Here is a 17,750-nt window from a genome sequence, read left to right as displayed (position 1 = left end):
TAAATTAGCAATTGATATTTAATCTGCCTGTTAGTGCCTTGGTGGTTGTGTAACATTACATAATATTGTCAAGCATTAGGGACTCATCTAGTTAGGAGCGGGGTCAGGAACTTTGAACTCATGTTCCATCATGGACCAGATAATAGTCCAGAAAAGCAGCATTTCAAGCATGACCAATTAATGAATGACCTAAAATCCTAAGAGATCATGTGGTCCAGACAGTCGTGAGCTCTCCCAAACTGGGTCACAATCTGAAGAGGAATATGCTGGGAAAAGGGGTCAATGGAAAGAGAATGTGTTCAACATCAAATAAAATAACACAAAATTCTAGTTTTCATAGCAAGTAAACATATGTAGCCTTTTCTCCATTTCAGAATCCAGAGTTGGAACTCAACTCTTCTTCTACTCCATTAAATTACAGTTTGAACAAATAAATATACACAGTGTACAAACCATGTCAGACTGACCAGGTGAATCCAGGTGAAAGCTATGATCCCTTATTGAGGTCACTTGTTAAATCCATTTAAATCAGTGTAGATGAAAGGGAGGAGACAGCTTAAAGAAGGATTTTTTTACTGTGACTGACTAGGTGCCGAATGTGTTCATTAATGAAATTAGTAGATGTGTAAATGAGTTACATTACAAGATGTGAAACTATGTGCCTACAGAACAGAGCTATACTAATAGGTCCTGTTGTGTAGTGTGCCTATGTGTTTATTGTCTAACTAACACATACATCATGTACCTCATATGTTATGCTTTCAACAGACTGCCCTTTCTATTATGTTCAGGATTGAGTTAGCTACATGACATATTGATCCCATAAACACACAGTGACACACTCAAAGCTCAGTGCACGTGACTGGGGTGAGACCATGAATCAAGAGGGTTGGGCCTAAACCGTGAGTCACAGCTTCTAACTGACTAAGGTATTGTTGTGATTGGCCAGAGTGAGTAGGGGGGCGTGGTAAATACAGGAAGCGGACAGCAGCCTGAGCACTGTGCTCCATCAGCAGGCAGTTGACTGCAGACAAGAAGTCCTCTGAGAGGGCTGGGGCCGACCTCGTCAGGCCCAGCTCCCCCAGCTCTGTGTCCTGTGTCTGTTTCTGTCCGTACAGCTGCACCACAGAGTCCCAAGGCACTATCTTGATGGAGGCCCTGATCCTCAGCTTCCTCAACAGCTCCCGGAAGGTCTCCTCTTTAACCACCCAGCCCTGGTCGCTTGACTCTGCCTCCACACACAGAAATATTCTCATTCTGGCATGGCGCCATCTGCTGGCCATGTTGAGGACACACGCCATCTGCAGCAGGAAAAGGCTGCACACGTCAACAGAGGCTGCTGAGGTGCTGCCCGGACGCAGCAGGTTGAGGGGCCACACGTCGATGATCCTCTCAGCCCCGTCCATCTTGGTCCCCATGCTCTCCCCCTGCAGCTGGAAGAAGTAGCGGCCCAGACACACGTTCTTACTCATCTTGATGGCATCAGAGATGATTCCCACATACTCCTCTGGCGTGAGCCAGCGTGGGCTCTCCACATGGCGAACTGGAGGGAAGTGGGCTTGCAGAGAGGGCAGATCTACACCAAAATCATCCCCTCCGGCCTCTTCTGACTCATAGAAGGCAGGGTCTTGGAGGAAGTAGTCCTCAGGGGTGCAACTGTCGTAGAACCCCAAGACCAGAGTGTTGGGCTTCATGCCGCCTTGAAGAGGTAAAGAGTGGAGGAGGATAATCAAATGGATTAAAGAGTACATTGCTTGACGGGTTAAACTGTTTTATGTTCCATTTTCCAAAGTAGTAATATTATTTTTAATACAGTATGTCATTGCTCTTTACGACACAGTTGTGTGTGAAGAGGAGGAAAACAACAAAGAATGATCCAGAATGGTGAATAGGAGGTTGTGTGACTCACCCAGGCCAGTGATGCGCAGCAGATGCTGTGTGCCCTGCCTCACAGAGGAGGACAGAGTCAGGTCCACAAAGGCCTTCACCCCCAGCTTATCCACCAGACTCAACCAGAAGTTATACTGCTGCTGGACAGGGTCAGAGGGCAGGGTGTCTGAAACAGAAGAGAGGCTGGAATGCCTGGATTCCCAAACAAGAGCAGAGCCAAACTAGTTTCCCTTAAATTTTCTATGGGGTCTGAAATGATTGACACACTTGATAAAGATGAGCAAAAATGACTGAATAAAACAAATAATTCATATTCCTACACTGAGTATACAAAACACCTCTTTCCATGACATAGACTGACCAGGTAAATCCAGGTGAAAACTATGATCCCTTATTGATGTCACTATTGGAGTCATATTTTAAGATATTACAAGGGTCATTTATACAGCTGAAACTTGTTTTAAAAATGCAAACAAAACACATTTTATGATTTTTAATAGGGGAAAAAAGTTGGTTGAAAATACACTTGCACTTACAAGCTTAGGTAGTTTTCAAATTATTCAGGTCTCTGCATATAAATACTTAGGGATATGGTTGGATGATAAACTGCCTTTTAAAATGCATATTGATGAACTTTGTAAACGGTTAAAAATCAAGCTAGGCTTCCTCTATAGAAACAGGACATGTTTGTCCTCTATAAATAGAAGACAAATTGTGCAAGCTACTTTTATGTCTGTTATAGATTATGGGGATATTATTTACATGCATTCTACGGCATCAACACTTAAATTGCTGGATGCTACTTATTATTGCGCACTTAGGTTTATTACGGGTGCTAGCTACAGTACTAACCACTGTGTTCTATATAAAAATGTGGGTTGGACTTCGCTGTCCGTGAGACGAGAACAACATGCTCTCGTGTTTTTCTATAAAGCACTTCATCATCACTCATCAATATTAGAATTAGAATTCCTAAAACCAGGTCTCAAGCATGGATTATTCTTGAGGCCCATGGGATTTCCACAGAGTTGGGTATGGCTGCCTTTTCCTGTTACGCTCCTTGCCCATGGAATAGCCTGCAGCCTAAAGTTAAACTTGAGACTCTTGTCCTCCTTGCCCATTTAAAATATTTATTGGAGGATTTTATTTTTGTATTGCTTGTAACTGTTTCAGGTAATACAAGTTCTTATGCTGTTAGGGGAATAACCTATGTAAATGTAATAATCTGTTTGTCTTGTTTAGTTTCTTAATCATTGTACCTAAACTGTATGTGTAAACAGGGCCCAGCTGTAAAAGAGACATTGGTCTCAGTCTGTGTTCCTCGTTGAAATAAAGGTATAATAACTTGTTAAATCCCATTCAAATCATTGTAGATGAAGGGGAGATAGGTTAAATAAGGATTTTTAAACCTCAAGACAATTGAGACATGGATTGTGTATGTGTGCCATTCAGAGGGTGAATGGGCATGATAACAGATTTAAGTGCCTTTAAACAGGGTATGATAGTAGGTGCCAGGCGCACCGGTTTGTGTCAAGGACTGAAATGCTGCTGGATTTTTGATGCTCAACAGATTCCTGTGTGTATGAAGAATGGTCCACCACCCAAAGGACATCAGCAAATTTGACACAACTGTGGGAAGCATTGGAGTCAACATGGGGCAGCATCCCTGTGGAACATTTTCGACACCTTGTAGAGTCCATGCCCTGACAAATTGAGGCTGTTCTCAGGGCAAAATGAGTTCCTAATATTTGGTATACTCAGTTTACATTTTATGCTCCCCAGAAAATTGGTAAATTATAGTATTTTAAACTAATGCAATTGCTCAGATGGTAGGCGTCAATATGATTGACACCACTTTTTTCAATGCCTGACCTTGTGACCTTTTCAATGAGCCTTTTCTCAAAATGTGTTATGAGCTGGAGAACACTTGGGAAGTGATCTTAGACCATTCCTCCATATAGAATCCTTCCAGATCATTGTTATCCTTCGTCTGTGCTTATGGACTCCCCTCTTCAATTCCAACCACAGGTTTCCAATGGGTTTCAAGTCTGGCGACTGAAAAGGCCATGGCAAAATGTTGATTTTGTGGTCAATTAACAATTTCTTTGTTAGGTACTGATGTGTGCTCTGGGTTATTGTCGTGCTGGAAGATCCGCAAGCGGTCAAGGTTCAGCCTCTGTCCTGGTACTGGGTAAAGTTTATGATGCCATTGACCTTAACAAGGGCCCCACAACCACATTTGAAAGTAGATATGGGTTTCTTTTCTGCTTATGCATTCTTATTATGAAGCCAAACCCACCACTAGTGTGCATGGCCTAAAAGCTCGATTTTTATGTCATCTGACTGTTTCCAATCCAAGTGCCAATGTCATTTAGCAAACTCCAGGTGTTTACATTTGTTGGATAACATAAAAATAGAGCAGCTCTTAGCATTAGTATAGAATATTTTTTTGGAGCATACAAAATCCAGTTTTTGGAGCATACAGTAGCTCAGTATTTGAACTATTGATTTTATACAGTATGTGTTGCACATCTTTTAGCAAGGGTGTCAATCATTTTGGACCCCAGAAATATCACACTCAGATTACTCCTTTTGTAATCAAATAGTGGAAGCTTTAGGTTTCATGCAGTCATGAAAATTACAAGCATTTATTGTAAGAATCATATGATACCACTGGTACCAGAACCCCAGTCACCGTCCCTATAATGTTACCCAGATCTCCCAGCTTCACGTGTCCCAGCACAAACAGGCCGCCCTTCTTCAGCTGATTGACAAAGTTGATGAGCTGGCAGGAGGAGCGAGGGTTGGCCACCATCAACAACACCTGGGGCCTCCAGAACTTCACATGGTCCTTCCTCACGTCCAGCATCAGCAGATACTTACGCACCTACAGGAGAGGGGGAATGGGGGAAAGTAGATTCAAAGCACCAAGAATGACAGCAGTGACACACCACAGGGTCCTGTTTAGTGGGGAACACCATAGCAAAATATTTTGCATCAGAAAACCTACATCTGTTTTCTAAACTGAACACCTTCAGATATTTTGAAACGGTGAAGAACTGTTTCCTCCCTGCTGAACATGACTCAGGAACTGGCCCATGAGCGCATGTTTGCTTTGGTACAAGTATATGCATGTGGTGTGTGTGCACACGTCGCCATGTGTGGGTACCTGATGGAAGATGAGAGCCTGGCTGATGTATCCCCAACTGCTGGTGGGTGATCTGTAGTGCAGGAAGAGCAACAGCAGCAAGAGGAGGATGATGCTGGCTGAAGAGTAGACAGGATTAATGACAAACATCATCACCAGACAGCTCAGAATGCCCAGCAGACATGTGTGCCAGGAGAACACCTGGAAGGTGGGCCTGGGGAGATAGAATGGCAAGGGAAACCGGGGAAAGGTGAAAGACAGGTAAAAACTAGACTGGACAATGATGGTCAAAAGAATTCCAGATAAACGCTACTTCACTAAGGACAATGACATCCAAACACAAAAAGAGGAACATCAGCGCAAGGTCATTGTCTTCTTTTTTAATTTATTTTTATCGGATTGTACAGCATGATACTAGGATCTGATTACCTGAAGTTGGGGGCGGATGCCCATTCCAGAGCCAGACAGGCCAAGTCGACAGCAGCATAGGCCAGCAGGTAGAACACGGTCACAAGGCCAGCTATTGCATTAAGTTGGCCTGCAAACACCACACACTACAACACAGTCACACCAAAGACACTGTCTCAGAGCCTGTTTAAAATGCCAAAAGTAGCACTCCACAGCTCAATACAATACACCCATGTCCTCTCATCACCTGTGCCAACCCCCAGGTGTACAGCACTGCCACCCATGGGTTACCAGAGCTGGAAGTGATAGCAGCAGGAGCCAATGGAAAACCTATGGGTAACATCAACATTACATCAACATTATGCTCCTTATTCTGTGTCAGGCCAACACATGTCCTTTACTCTGTTACACTTTGCGAAACAATTTCAACAACATCCTTACCAAACAGCTGGTCCAGTGCAAGGGCATGGAGGATCCGGGACGCCCCAATCAGAGAGCACATGGCTGCTGATAGGGCGGAACAGTAGATCCCAATGGTTACAAATGGCGGCCAGATGTTTATACTCTGGAAGAACCCGTAATCCTGAACCAACAGGGTCCTAAACAAAATACATGAATTAGTTAACTATTTGAAAGTATATAGTAGCTACAGTATGATGAATAGTCGGGCAGTCAATTATGAGCAAATTAGGGATGACACAGTTCCCACCACTCCCAGCCTCATCCATTCAGACCTTTCACATGTGGAGCTGGCCAGAATGAAGAGCAGGACATAGACTATGCAGGTGTAGAGGACTGCAATAATGGTGCCTTTGGGAATGGCAGCACTGGGGTTCTTCAGCTCTCCTACAGAGAACAGATTAAGGGAAAGATAGTTGAACATGTCAAGTTTGAGTCTGTATGTGAAGCTTAATAAGATGTTAACTAACGGAGCTAAAATATTCCATTAACTTTAGTCAGAATATATATGGCACAGGTAAAGTAACAGCTACACTGAGTATACAAAACTTTAAGAACTGCTCTTTCCATGACAGACTGACCAGGTTAATCCAGGTGTGATCCATTATTGAGGTCACTTGTTAAATCCACTTAAATCAGTGTAGATGAAGGGGAGGGAACAGCTTAAAGATTGACTTTCAAGGTTGTGTATGTGTGCCATTCAGAGGGTGAATGGGAAAGACAAAAGATTTAAGCGCCTTTGAACAGGGTATGATAGTAGGTGCCAGGTGCACCAGTTTGTGTCAAGAACTGCAACACTGCTGGGTTTCACCCTCAACAGTTTCCCGTCTGTATCAAGAATGGTCCACCACCCAAAGGACATCCAGCCAACTTGACACAACTGTGGGAAGCATTGGAGTCAACATAGGCCAGCATCCCTGTGGAATGCTTTAGACACCTTGTAGAGTCTATGCCCTAACGAATTGAGGCTGTTCTGAGGGAAAAAGGGGGGGTATATGATGCGTGTGGAGAGTACCTGACATGTTGGCTCCGGCCATGATTCCGGTACAGCTGGTGAACATGACAGCAAACACGGAAGCGAATGACATTTCTTTACCGGTGCTATAGTCCACAGTGTAGCTCGCTGAAGAGGAAAAAGAGGAAGAACACTGTTGCTATAACAGCTCTCTTTCAAACCATAAAACTAACGACTCTATACATGTACAGTTTCACCTCCCCATCAAGGCTTACTATGCCTATAATGCATCTGAAATATGACCCCAGCCAGACAGTACTCACAGCCCAGGTTGTCCCTCAGTGTTGTGCCGTTGAAGCCTGTGTAGCTGGCATTGTAGGTGAGGGTATGGTTGCCAGGGCCCTGGTGGGAGATGAGGAAGTTTAGGGGCGTGGTCAGTGCCAGGGGGCTGATGTAGATGGACAGCAAGGAGATGGTCACCACCAGCAGGATGAGAAAGGAGGTGCGGGCGAAGATGTGGGCGCCCACTAGGCACACCAACAGAACCAGCAGGAGAACTATGGAAGAGTACATCACTGTGTACCAGTATCCCTGGGGAAGCACCCGCAATGCAGAGGAGGACGCTAGAGTGGGAGGTGGACAAAGAGGACAAGATAAAACACTGGGTGGAATGGCTCATTTGAATGCATGTGGCACCAACATTCTAAGAAATATTATATATAATTTGTTTTCAGCAGAAGTACAAAATCTTGGCATGCATGCTTGGAATTTTAAGTATTAGGGCTTAAACTAGTAATTATAGAATGTCAAGACTAACCTGAATCCTGACCAAATATGTCAAGTATGGCCTCTACCAGACCAAGCACATACACTCCACACGCGCACACCTTGGCAAGGAAGAACATGAGGCCAATGCTTCCTCCAAACTCTGGGCCCAACGATCGACTGATCATGACTGGCAGACATTAGGTCAAGGGGTTAAATATCACTGATCTGGTGTGCTTCATTAATAAAGGTTAGCAAAGTCACTCTGCTCAGCTGGTTAAATCACATGATGCACACCAGCTGTTGTCATCAGTGTATTCAGATTCTGTAATCCAAATCTTCTATCTTTTTGACTACAAAACATAAACACCCGCTGGCACTATGATGATGTTAGGGTGGTTCTGGACATGATGAATATGGGGTTGAAAATGTATTAAATTTCCCGTTAGAGATATAAGGGCTAGAATTGTCTAAAAAATAATGTGGCATCAAGTTTGAATAGTAAGAACTTTTAAAAACTTCACTCATACTTCAGACCAATACACATTTGCAAAATACAATACCTTCAGAATGTATTCACACCTCTTGACTTTTTCGACATTGTTGTGTTACAGCCTGAATTTAAAATGGATTATATTGAGATTTTTTTTGTCAATGGCTACACACAATACCCCATAATGTCAAAGTGAAATTGTTTTTAGAAATGTTTACAAATGAATAAAAACTGAAAAGCTGAAATGTCTTGAGTCAATAAGTATTCAACCCCTTTGTTAGAGCAGTTCAGGAGTAAAAATTTGCTTAACAAAATAAGTTGCATGGACTGTGTGCAATAAGTGTTTAACGTAATTGTTTTATGACTGCCTCATCTCTGTACCCTACACATACAGATAATTCTAAGGTCCCTCTGTCGAGTAGTGAATTTCAAACACAGATTCAACCACAAAGACCAGGGTGGCTTTACAAGGCCTCGCAAAGGGCACCTATTGGTAGATGCCAAAAAAAATAAAAAAAAAAAGCAGACATTGAATATCCCTTTGAGAATGGTGAAGTTACACCTAGTTACACCTGAATACACCTAGTTACTACATAGATAAGGTCCCTACAAAGGTACACAAATTGCGCCGACAGAGGGCTGCCGTGCTTCTAGCGCTTATAAAAAAATCTAAATACTTTTCTGTGTTATTTCTTACATTATTATCCCAGATATATTTTGGTGTTATTGCATACAGTCGGGAAGAACTATTGGATATCAGAGCGGCGGTAACTCACCAGCACTACCAGAATTACGACCAGGAATACAACATTCCCGAATCGGGTACTCTGTTCGTAGACCCCAGGGCAATTGAACTGATTCCAGAGGCCGATCCAAAACACCGCTGGAGGAGGATAGGTACTCGGAGTGGTCTTCTAGTCCGACTAAGGAGGCGCACACACCACCCACCGCTTCCGAGTATATTACTCGCTAATGTTCAGTCTGGATAATAAAGAGCTCAGGGAGAGGATTTCTTTCCAGAGAGACATAAGGGATTGTAACACTCTTTTTCACGAAAACATGACTCTCTCGGGATATACTGTCCGAGTCCGTTCAGCCAGTTGGGTTCACAATTCATCGCGCAGACAGGAATAAATATCTCTCCAGGAAGAAGAAGGGTGGGGGTATATGTTTCAAGAAGAACTACTCATGGTGTGATTGTGATAACATACAGAAACACAAGTCATTTTGTTAACCCGACCTAGAATACTTCACAATCAAATGCCGACAGTATTATCGCCCAAGAGAATTCGCTTCAGTTATAGTCACAGCCGTGTATAACCCCCCCAAGCCGATACCACAAAGGCCCTCAAAGAACTTCACTGTATTTTATGCAAACTGGAAACCATATCCTGAACCCCCATTTATTGTAGCTGGGGATTTTAACAAAGCAAATTTGAGAAAAAGCCTGCCAAAGTTCTATCAACACATTGACTGTAGTACTCGCACTGCTCAAACAAGCAACCACTGCTACTCCAACTTCCGGGATGCCTACAAGGCCCTCCTTTCAGCAAATCTGATCACGACTCCATTTTGCTCCTCACTTACTATAGGTAGAAACTCAAAACAAGAAGTACCCATGCTAAGGACTATTCAACACTGGTCTGACCAATCGGAATTCACGCTTCAAGATTGTTTGATCACGCAGACTGGGATATGTTCCAGGTAGTCTCCGAGAACAATATTGACGAATGCACTGACGGTGACTGAGTTTATTAGGGAGTGTTTGTGAGATGTTGTACCCACTGTGACTAATAAAACGTACCCCAACCAGAAACCGTGGAGAGTTTGCAGCATTCACACAAAACTGAAAGCTCGAACCATCATATTTAACCATGGCAAGGTGACTGGGAATATGGCTGAATACAAACAGTGTAGTTATTCCCTCTGTAAGGCAATCAAACAGGCAAAACGTCAGTATAGAGACAAAGTGGAGTTGCAATTTCAATGGCTCAAACCTGAAACATATGTGGCAGGGTCTACAGAAAATCACGGACTACAAAAGGACACCGAAATCTTGCTTCCGGACAAGTTAACACCGGACAAGTTAACACCGCTTTGAGGATAACAGTGCCACCGATGAGGCCCGCTAACAAGGACTGTGGGCTCTCCTTCTCCGTGGCCGACGTGAGTAAGACATTTAAGCGTGTTAACCCTCGCAAGGCTGCCGGCCCAGATGGCATCCCTAGCCGTGTCCTCAGAGCATGCGCAGACCAACTGTTTACAAACATATTCAATCTCTCCATTTCCCAGTCTAGGGTCCCCACATTCTTCAAGATGTCCACCATTGTTCCTGTACCCAAGAAAGCTGTTCCTGTACCCCGTAGCACTCACTTCTGCCATCATGAAGTGATTTGAGAGACTAGTCAAGGATCATATCACCTTACCTGCTACCCTAGACCCACTTCAATTTGCTTACCACCCCAATAGATCCACAGACGATGCAATCGCAATCACACTGCACATTGCCCTGTCCCATCTGGACAAGAGGAATACCTATGTAAGAATGCTGTTCATTGACTATAGCTCAGCATTCAACACCATAGTACCCTCCAAACTCATCATTAAGCTTGAGACCCTGGGTCTCGACCCCACCCTGTGCAACTGGGTCCTGGACTTCCTGGCGGGCCGCCCCAGATGGTGAAAGTAGGAAACAACATCTCCACTCCGCTGATCCTTAACACTGGGGCCCCATAAGGGTGCGTTCTCAGCCCCCTCCTGTACTTCCTGTTCACCTACAACTGTGTGGCCATGCACGCCTCCAACTCAATCATCAAGTTTGCAGACGACACAACAGTGGTAGGCTTGATTACAAACAACGACGAGACACCTCCCTGTAGGCTGAGGGCCCTCGGAGTGTGGTGTCAGGAAAATAACATCTTACTCAATGTCAGCAAAACAAAAGAGATGATCGTGAACTTCAGGAAACAGCAAAGGGAACACCCCTCTATCCACAATGACAGGACAGCAGTGGAGAAGGTGGAAATGTAAGTTCCTCTGTGTTCATATCACAGACAAACTGAAATGGTCCACACAGACAGTGTGTTGAAGGCGGCGCAACAGAGCCTCTTCAACCTCAGGAAGCTGACAAAAATGTGGCTTGTCACAAAAAAACCTCACTAACTTTTACAGGTGCACAATTGAGAGCATCCTGTCGGGCTGTATCATCGCCTGGTATGGCAACTGCACCGCCCACAACCTCAAGGCTCTCCAGAGGGTTGTGCTGTCCGCACAACGCATCACCGGGGGCAAACTACCCACCCTCCAGGACACCTACAACACCTGATGTCACAGGAAGGCAAAAAGATCATCAAGGACAATAACCCCCCGAGCCACTGCCTGTTCCCCCCCGCTTCCATCCAGAAGGTGAGGTCAGTACAGATGCATCAAAGCTGAAAAACAGCTTCTATCGCAAGGCCATCAGATTGTTAGACAGCCATCACTAGCACAGAGGCGGCTGCCTACCTACAGACTTGATATAATTGGCCACTTTAATAAATGGAATACTAGTCACTTTAATAATGCCACGTTAAGAATGTTTACATATCTAACATTACTCATTTCATATGTATATAATGTACTGTATTCTTCACTATCCTTTCTATCTATTGCATCTTAGCCGCTCTGTCACTGCTCATCCATATATTTTATACCTATATATTCTTATCCCATTCCTTTACTAGATTGTGTGTATTAGGTTTTGTTGTGGAATTGATAGATATTACCTGTTAGATACTGTTGCATTGTCAGATCTAGAAGCATAAGCATTTTGCTACACTCGCAATAACATCTGCTAACCATGTGCATGTGACCAATAACATTTTATTTTATTTGATACACCTGGCTATGAGCGGAGCCTTGTCTGGCAGAAAAACAGTTCATTCAGCCTCATTTATTGCCTTAAAAAAAACATAGCTAATATAGCCGACTTTCTTAATAAACAAATGTGGTTTCTACTGACAATTGAGATGTACAAACTATGTCAGAAGGGGACAACAAGCAGATGAGGCAATCCGTAATTTCGATTAAGACAATGAGCGAGCTAGGACGGACGTAGTCAATATAACTATTTGTTCAGCACTTTTGAAATGTACAGCGACAGAATTCAGAACATGGGCCGTTCTTACAGTGTTCTCCCTGTACACAAAGTCAGAACCGTAGGATAAATAAAGGTGGAATATAAGCAGACAATGAAAGCTATTACAATATTTGATGATGACATTTCTCACAAACAGGTTGTAGGCTACATGTACACCACCAAGTCAGAACAGTAGGTGAAATGAAGAGGTGAAAATAGACCAAATTATTAGGGTGAGGCACAAGGGATACGAATAGTTTACTACACAACATACACTTTGTATTACTTTCTTAACTACAGTATACATATCTCCCTGACATATTACATCATTTTTGCGGCAGCATACAAGACATTTTTGGACTCAACTTGTTGTGCTGTGCTCACTTGAAAAGGAAGGTGGTGTGGCGGTCCTTCGTGGGCAAATTTTGTCATCAAAGTCTGGCATTCTCTGGATTTATGGTGCTTTCAAGACAACTAGGAACTCTGAGAAAAAAGTTGAACCATGATGATGTCAATGATCTTCAGGTCGTAGCTCTAGAAAGAAGCCCGGATTCCGATTTACAATTCCGAGTTGGATGAAAAATCAAAACATATTTTCCCAGTTGTAGCTCGTTTTTCCCCGAGTTCCCAGTTGTCTTGAACTCACTAAAGTCAAGCTTTGCAATTCCGAGTTAACAGTTGTTTTGAGTGCATCACAAATCATGCTTCATTGACAGCATGGCCAATGTTGAATGTTTATAATAGGAAAATATACCCTTAATCCTTGATTTGGGACAACACAGCCACTCCACTGTGAAAAGCTGGCTAATGATTGCGGCTCAACACTCCGTATTTTCTGCTGGCTTGCCCCACCACCACAGAAAGCACTGAGCTAGGCTGAAACACCTGCATGTTGGAGCTGCCTTACTCAGAAAACAAAAAAGAGACCATGTTTGTATGCAGGTATATTAACTATTATATATTTGTATTTGTTTTACATTGTTGGCAAACTGATGTGTGACACGTATTAATGCCAAAAGAACATGCAAAACAGGCAAGACCCCAAACATTTATTATTTATTTTAACAAAAAATGTGGGCCTATAACAGAGCCCCACCTGCCCTGAAAGACGGGTCGCCACTGCTCATCTCATATGTATATACTGAATTCTATCCAACTGTATCTTAGTCTATGCCGCTCTGACATTGCTCGCCCAAATATGTATATATTCTTAAATCCATTCCTTTACTTTAGATGTGTGTACTGTGAAATTGTTAGATATTGCGGTTAGATATTACTGCACTGTCAAAGCTAGAAACACAAGCATTTCGCTACACCTGCAATAACATCTGCTAAACACATGTACATGATAAATAAAATGTGATTTTAATTTGATTTACAGGCATCCTTCCTAACTCAGTTGCCAGAAAGGAAGGAAACCGCTCATGGATTTCACTGTAAGTCCAAATGGTGACTAAAACAGTTACAGAGTTGAATGGCTGTGACAGGAGAAAACTGAGGATGGATCAACAACATTGTTGTTACGCAACAATACTAACCTACTTGACAGAGTGAAAAGAAGGAATCCTGTACATAAAAATATTCAAAAAACATACATCCTGTTTGCAACAAGGCACTAAAGTAATACTGCAAAAAAAATGTGGCAAAGAAATTACGTTTTTGCACTGAATACAAAGTGTTATGTTTGGTCCAAATCCATACACTCCCCCATATTTTCAAGCATAGTGGTGGCTGCATCATGTTTTTGGTGTGCTTGTAATTGTTAAGGACTGGGGAATTTTTCAGGGGAAAAAAATTCACAGAATGGAGCGAAGCACATGCAAAATCATAGCGGAAAACCCGATTGAGTCTGCTTTCCATCAGACACTGGGAGATGAATTCACCTTTCAACAGGACAATAACCTAAAACACAAGGCCAAAATCTACATGGGAGTTGCTTACGAAGAAGACAGTGAATGTACCTGAGTGACCAAGTTATAGTTTTGACTTAAATCTGCTTTAAAATCTATGGCAAGACCTGAAAATGGTTGTTTAGCAATGATGGACAATGCATTTGACAGAGCATAAAATAATTTTGACAAGAATAAATGGGCAAATGTTGCACAATCCAGGTGTATAAAGCTCTTCGAGACGTACCCAGAAAGACTCACAGCTGAAATTGCTGCAAAGGTGCTTCTACAAAGTATTAACTCAGGGGTGTGACTACTTATAGTACCAGTCAAAAGTTTGGACACACCTAGTCATTCAAGGGTTTTTCTTTATTTTACTATATTGTAGAACAAAAGTGAAGACATCAAAGTTATGAAATAACACATATGGAATAATGTAGTAAGAAAAAAAGTGTTCAACAAATCAAAATATTTTAGATTCTTCAAAGTATCCACCCTCTGCCTTGATGACAGCTTTGCACACTCTTGGCATTCTCTCAACCAGGTTCACCTGGAATGCTTGTCCAACCGTCTTGATGGAGTTCCCACATATGCTGAGCACTTGTTGGCTGCTTTTCCTTCACTCTGCGGTCCAACTCATCCTAAACCATCTCAATTGGGTTGAGGTCAGGTGATTGTGGAGGCCAGGTCATCAGATGAAGCACTCCATCACTATCCTTCTTGGTCAAATATCCCTTACACAGCCTGGAGGTGTGTTGGGTCATTGTCCTGTTGAAAAACAAATGATAGTCCCAATAAGACCAAACCAGATGGGATGGCGTATCGCTGCAGAATGCTGTGGTAGCCATGCTGGTTAAGTGTGCCTTGAATTGTAAATAAACCATAGACAGTGTCACCAGCAAAGCACAACCACACCATCACACCTCCTCCTCCTCCATGCTTCACATTGGGAACCACACATGTGGAGATCATCCGTTCACCTACTTCGCGTCTCACAAAGACACGGCGGTTGGAACCAAAAATCTCAAATTTGGACTCATCAGACCAAAGGACAGATTTCCATCGGTCCAATGTCCTTTGCTCGTGTTTCTTTGCAGCAATTCAACCATGAAGGCCTGATTCACGGAGTCTCCTCCGATGTTGAGATGTGTCTGTTACTAGAACTCTGAAGCATTTATTTGGGCTGCAATTTCTTAGGCCGGTAACTCAAATGAACTTATCCTCTGCAGCAGAGGTAACTCTGGGTCTTCCTTTCCTGTGGCGGTCCTCATGAGAGCCAGTTTCATCATAGCACTTGATGTATTTTTGCAACTGCACTTGAAGAAACTTTCAAAGTTTTTGAAATTTTCCAGATTTACTGAACTGTCTTAAAACAATGATGGACTGTCGTTTCTCTTTGCTTATTTGAGCTGTTCTTACCATAATATGGACTTGGTCTTTTACCAAATAGGGCTATCTTCTGTATACCACCCCTACCTTGTCAGAACACAACTGATTGGCTTAAACGCAAGATGGAAAGAAATTCCACAAATTAACAAGAAACACATGTTAATTGAAACGCATTCCAGGTGACTACCTCATGAAAATGTTTGAGAGAATGCCAAGAGTGTGCAAAGCTGTCATCAATGAAGAATCTCAAATATTTTTGGTTACTACATGATTCCATGTGTTATTTCATATTTTTGATGTCTTTACTATAATTCTACAATGTAGAAAGTGGTAAAAATAAAGAAAAAACCTGGAATGAGTCAGTGTGTCCAAACTTTTAACTTGTACTGTATGTAAATTACATATTTCTGTAATTCATTTTTAATAAATTTGCAAACATTTATAAAAACATGTTTTCACTTTGTCATTGCGGGGGTATTATGTGTTGATGTGTGAGAGAAAAAAATCAATTGAACCTATTTTGAATTCAGGCTGTAACACAGCAAAATGTGGAATAAGTCAAGGGGTATGAATACTTTGAGGGCACTGTATATGTTTTTTTGTGGGGTGCGAAAGAACCAGAGTTAAGGATACAATAGGCCCCGCCTCCCTGCACAGCACCATTGGTGGAAATAGCACAGATGGATAAGATGGTGAGGGAGATAATGATGTAGGCTACAAGCAGCATCACAAGACCCTGCAAGAGCCCCGCATGACCAACCACAAACCCTATGGGGAAACATCATTATACAGTATTAGTATTGTTACAGGAACACAATACAGTAGACTAATGCATGTCTATGCAGTAGACATACACCTTCTTAAAAATATCTATCATAGCTTGGAGCCAACAGCAGCTTGACCATCAACAAGCATCACTGTATGTTGCATGGTGAATAATTCCACATTCACAGCCTATATTTGTAATTGTCTGTCATCGATGCTGCACTCACCAGTTCTGAGGAAGAGGACTATGCTGAACATGGAGAGGACGGTGGGCACTATCACCCCGAAGAATGTGTTGAGTTTTCGGGGTACAGCATTAGGAGTGCTGGCCTCCCCAGTGCCCTCTGACCCCCCCATGCCACATACTGCTGTGTCTACAGACAGACCACACACCCCATGGGCGAGGAGGGGTGCGTGTTCATTAGACATGGCCTTCGGGAGAAGCCTATTGTATATTTAGATGGTCTAGACGTCCTTTTTGGTAACCCTGTTAAAATGTTGACAATCTTTGTATAAATTAGATCATAAAAATAAGTTGGTAACAAAACTGACAATTTGACAGATTCCTGAAAACACAGTATAGCTTTATATTTACGAAAAATAGTAGGTTCTGCAAACAAAACAATAACGGGAGGGGGGAGGGTTTTACATTGGAAAAACATCTTCCGACTACGATCCAACAGAAAAAAAAAGTCAGGCATTCAAAATAAATAGCATACTTCAAGGACGCGCGAGTTAAAACACTTGACTACAACACATCATGCAACATCAACATACATCATATTGCATTTGTTACAATTTAACAAGAGTTGAGTTTACGTTTCTTTCATGTATCCAAAAAGGGGAAGTGGAGCTGGGACACAGGACGGTTTTTGGTGAGGTCATTCAACAATTCAAACTCGCAATTCCGTACACTTTGTGTTTGACTGATGATAACATTTTTGTTTACTTTGCAATCATGGCTATTGTAGCTATAGCCAGATGAAAACAGCCACTCACCTATTCTCCGTCAGTGGGAATAAGCGCGCGCACTTCCGGTTGTTAAACACTCACCGTCTGCATCTGGCTGCCTACTGTAGCCCACTGCTCCGTTATTTCAGTTTACAGCTGAATGATCTCTGCAAGTTATCACAAAGTAATATAAAAGCATACACAACTGTGCTTTGTTAGTTGATCTAACTAGATTAGAAAACTACTGGCTATAGTTAGCATAGGCTACAGATAAATTCTCCAATAGCTCATAAAAGGTAGCAATTATAATGCCGCAATCTGACCAGCTTTCATTCAAATCTACATGTGTATTCTCCCTATTACAATGAACATTGACCTACTTGCACACTCATCTAGTTACTTGCTATTTGTTATGTGCTGGTCACGGGACAGTAAAAACTGTTCATGTGACTGCCAAAAAGGGGAGGGTGAAAATCTGTCTGTAGCTAGGTTTCCATCCAATTGGCGACAGATTTTCATGC

General features: G+C 42.5%; 1 protein-coding gene across 4 annotated transcripts; it reads right to left on the bottom strand.

Moving 5' to 3' along the window:
* LOC110537395 (solute carrier family 12 member 9) lies at positions 1–17,750 on the bottom strand. Of its 4 annotated transcripts, none has more exons than XM_021623411.2 (14): positions 17,332–17,750; positions 16,506–16,765; positions 16,147–16,281; positions 7,678–7,815; positions 7,184–7,483; positions 6,921–7,028; positions 6,181–6,292; positions 5,888–6,045; positions 5,694–5,776; positions 5,468–5,592; positions 5,060–5,252; positions 4,603–4,777; positions 1,910–2,056; positions 843–1,699 (listed from the first exon to the last, which is right to left on the bottom strand). In XM_021623411.2, exons 2-14 carry the CDS (start codon positions 16,705–16,707, stop codon positions 843–845), a joined length of 2,733 nt encoding a protein of 910 aa, XP_021479086.1. In that variant the 5' UTR covers positions 16,708–16,765; positions 17,332–17,750. The 4 variants fall into 4 exon arrangements, with proteins under 4 accessions (XP_036793265.1, XP_021479086.1, XP_021479087.1 ...); XM_021623412.2 differs by having other exon boundaries at positions 17,278–17,748; XM_021623413.2 differs by lacking the exon at positions 17,332–17,750 and adding an exon at positions 17,098–17,271.

This window comes from Oncorhynchus mykiss, chromosome 12 (assembly GCF_013265735.2).
Source record: "Oncorhynchus mykiss isolate Arlee chromosome 12, USDA_OmykA_1.1, whole genome shotgun sequence".
Taxonomy (NCBI): Eukaryota; Metazoa; Chordata; class Actinopteri; order Salmoniformes; family Salmonidae; genus Oncorhynchus; species Oncorhynchus mykiss.
Note: the sequence above shows the minus strand (reverse complement) of the source record. Positions and strands in the feature narration are given on the sequence as shown.

Bases quoted from the DNA above. Each gene is read 5' to 3' on its own strand.
- LOC110537395 (XM_021623411.2), bottom strand. From the start codon at position 16,707: ATGTCTAATGAACACGCACCCCTCCTCGCCCATGGGGTGTGTGGTCTG. The intron at 7,029-7,183 runs GTGAGTACTGTC...TTTCCTCTTCAG, and splicing joins ACTGAGGGACAACCTGGGCT to CGAGCTACACTGTGGACTAT. The intron at 5,777-5,887 runs GTAAGGATGTTG...TGTTACCCATAG, and splicing joins TGCACTGGACCAGCTGTTTG to GTTTTCCATTGGCTCCTGCT.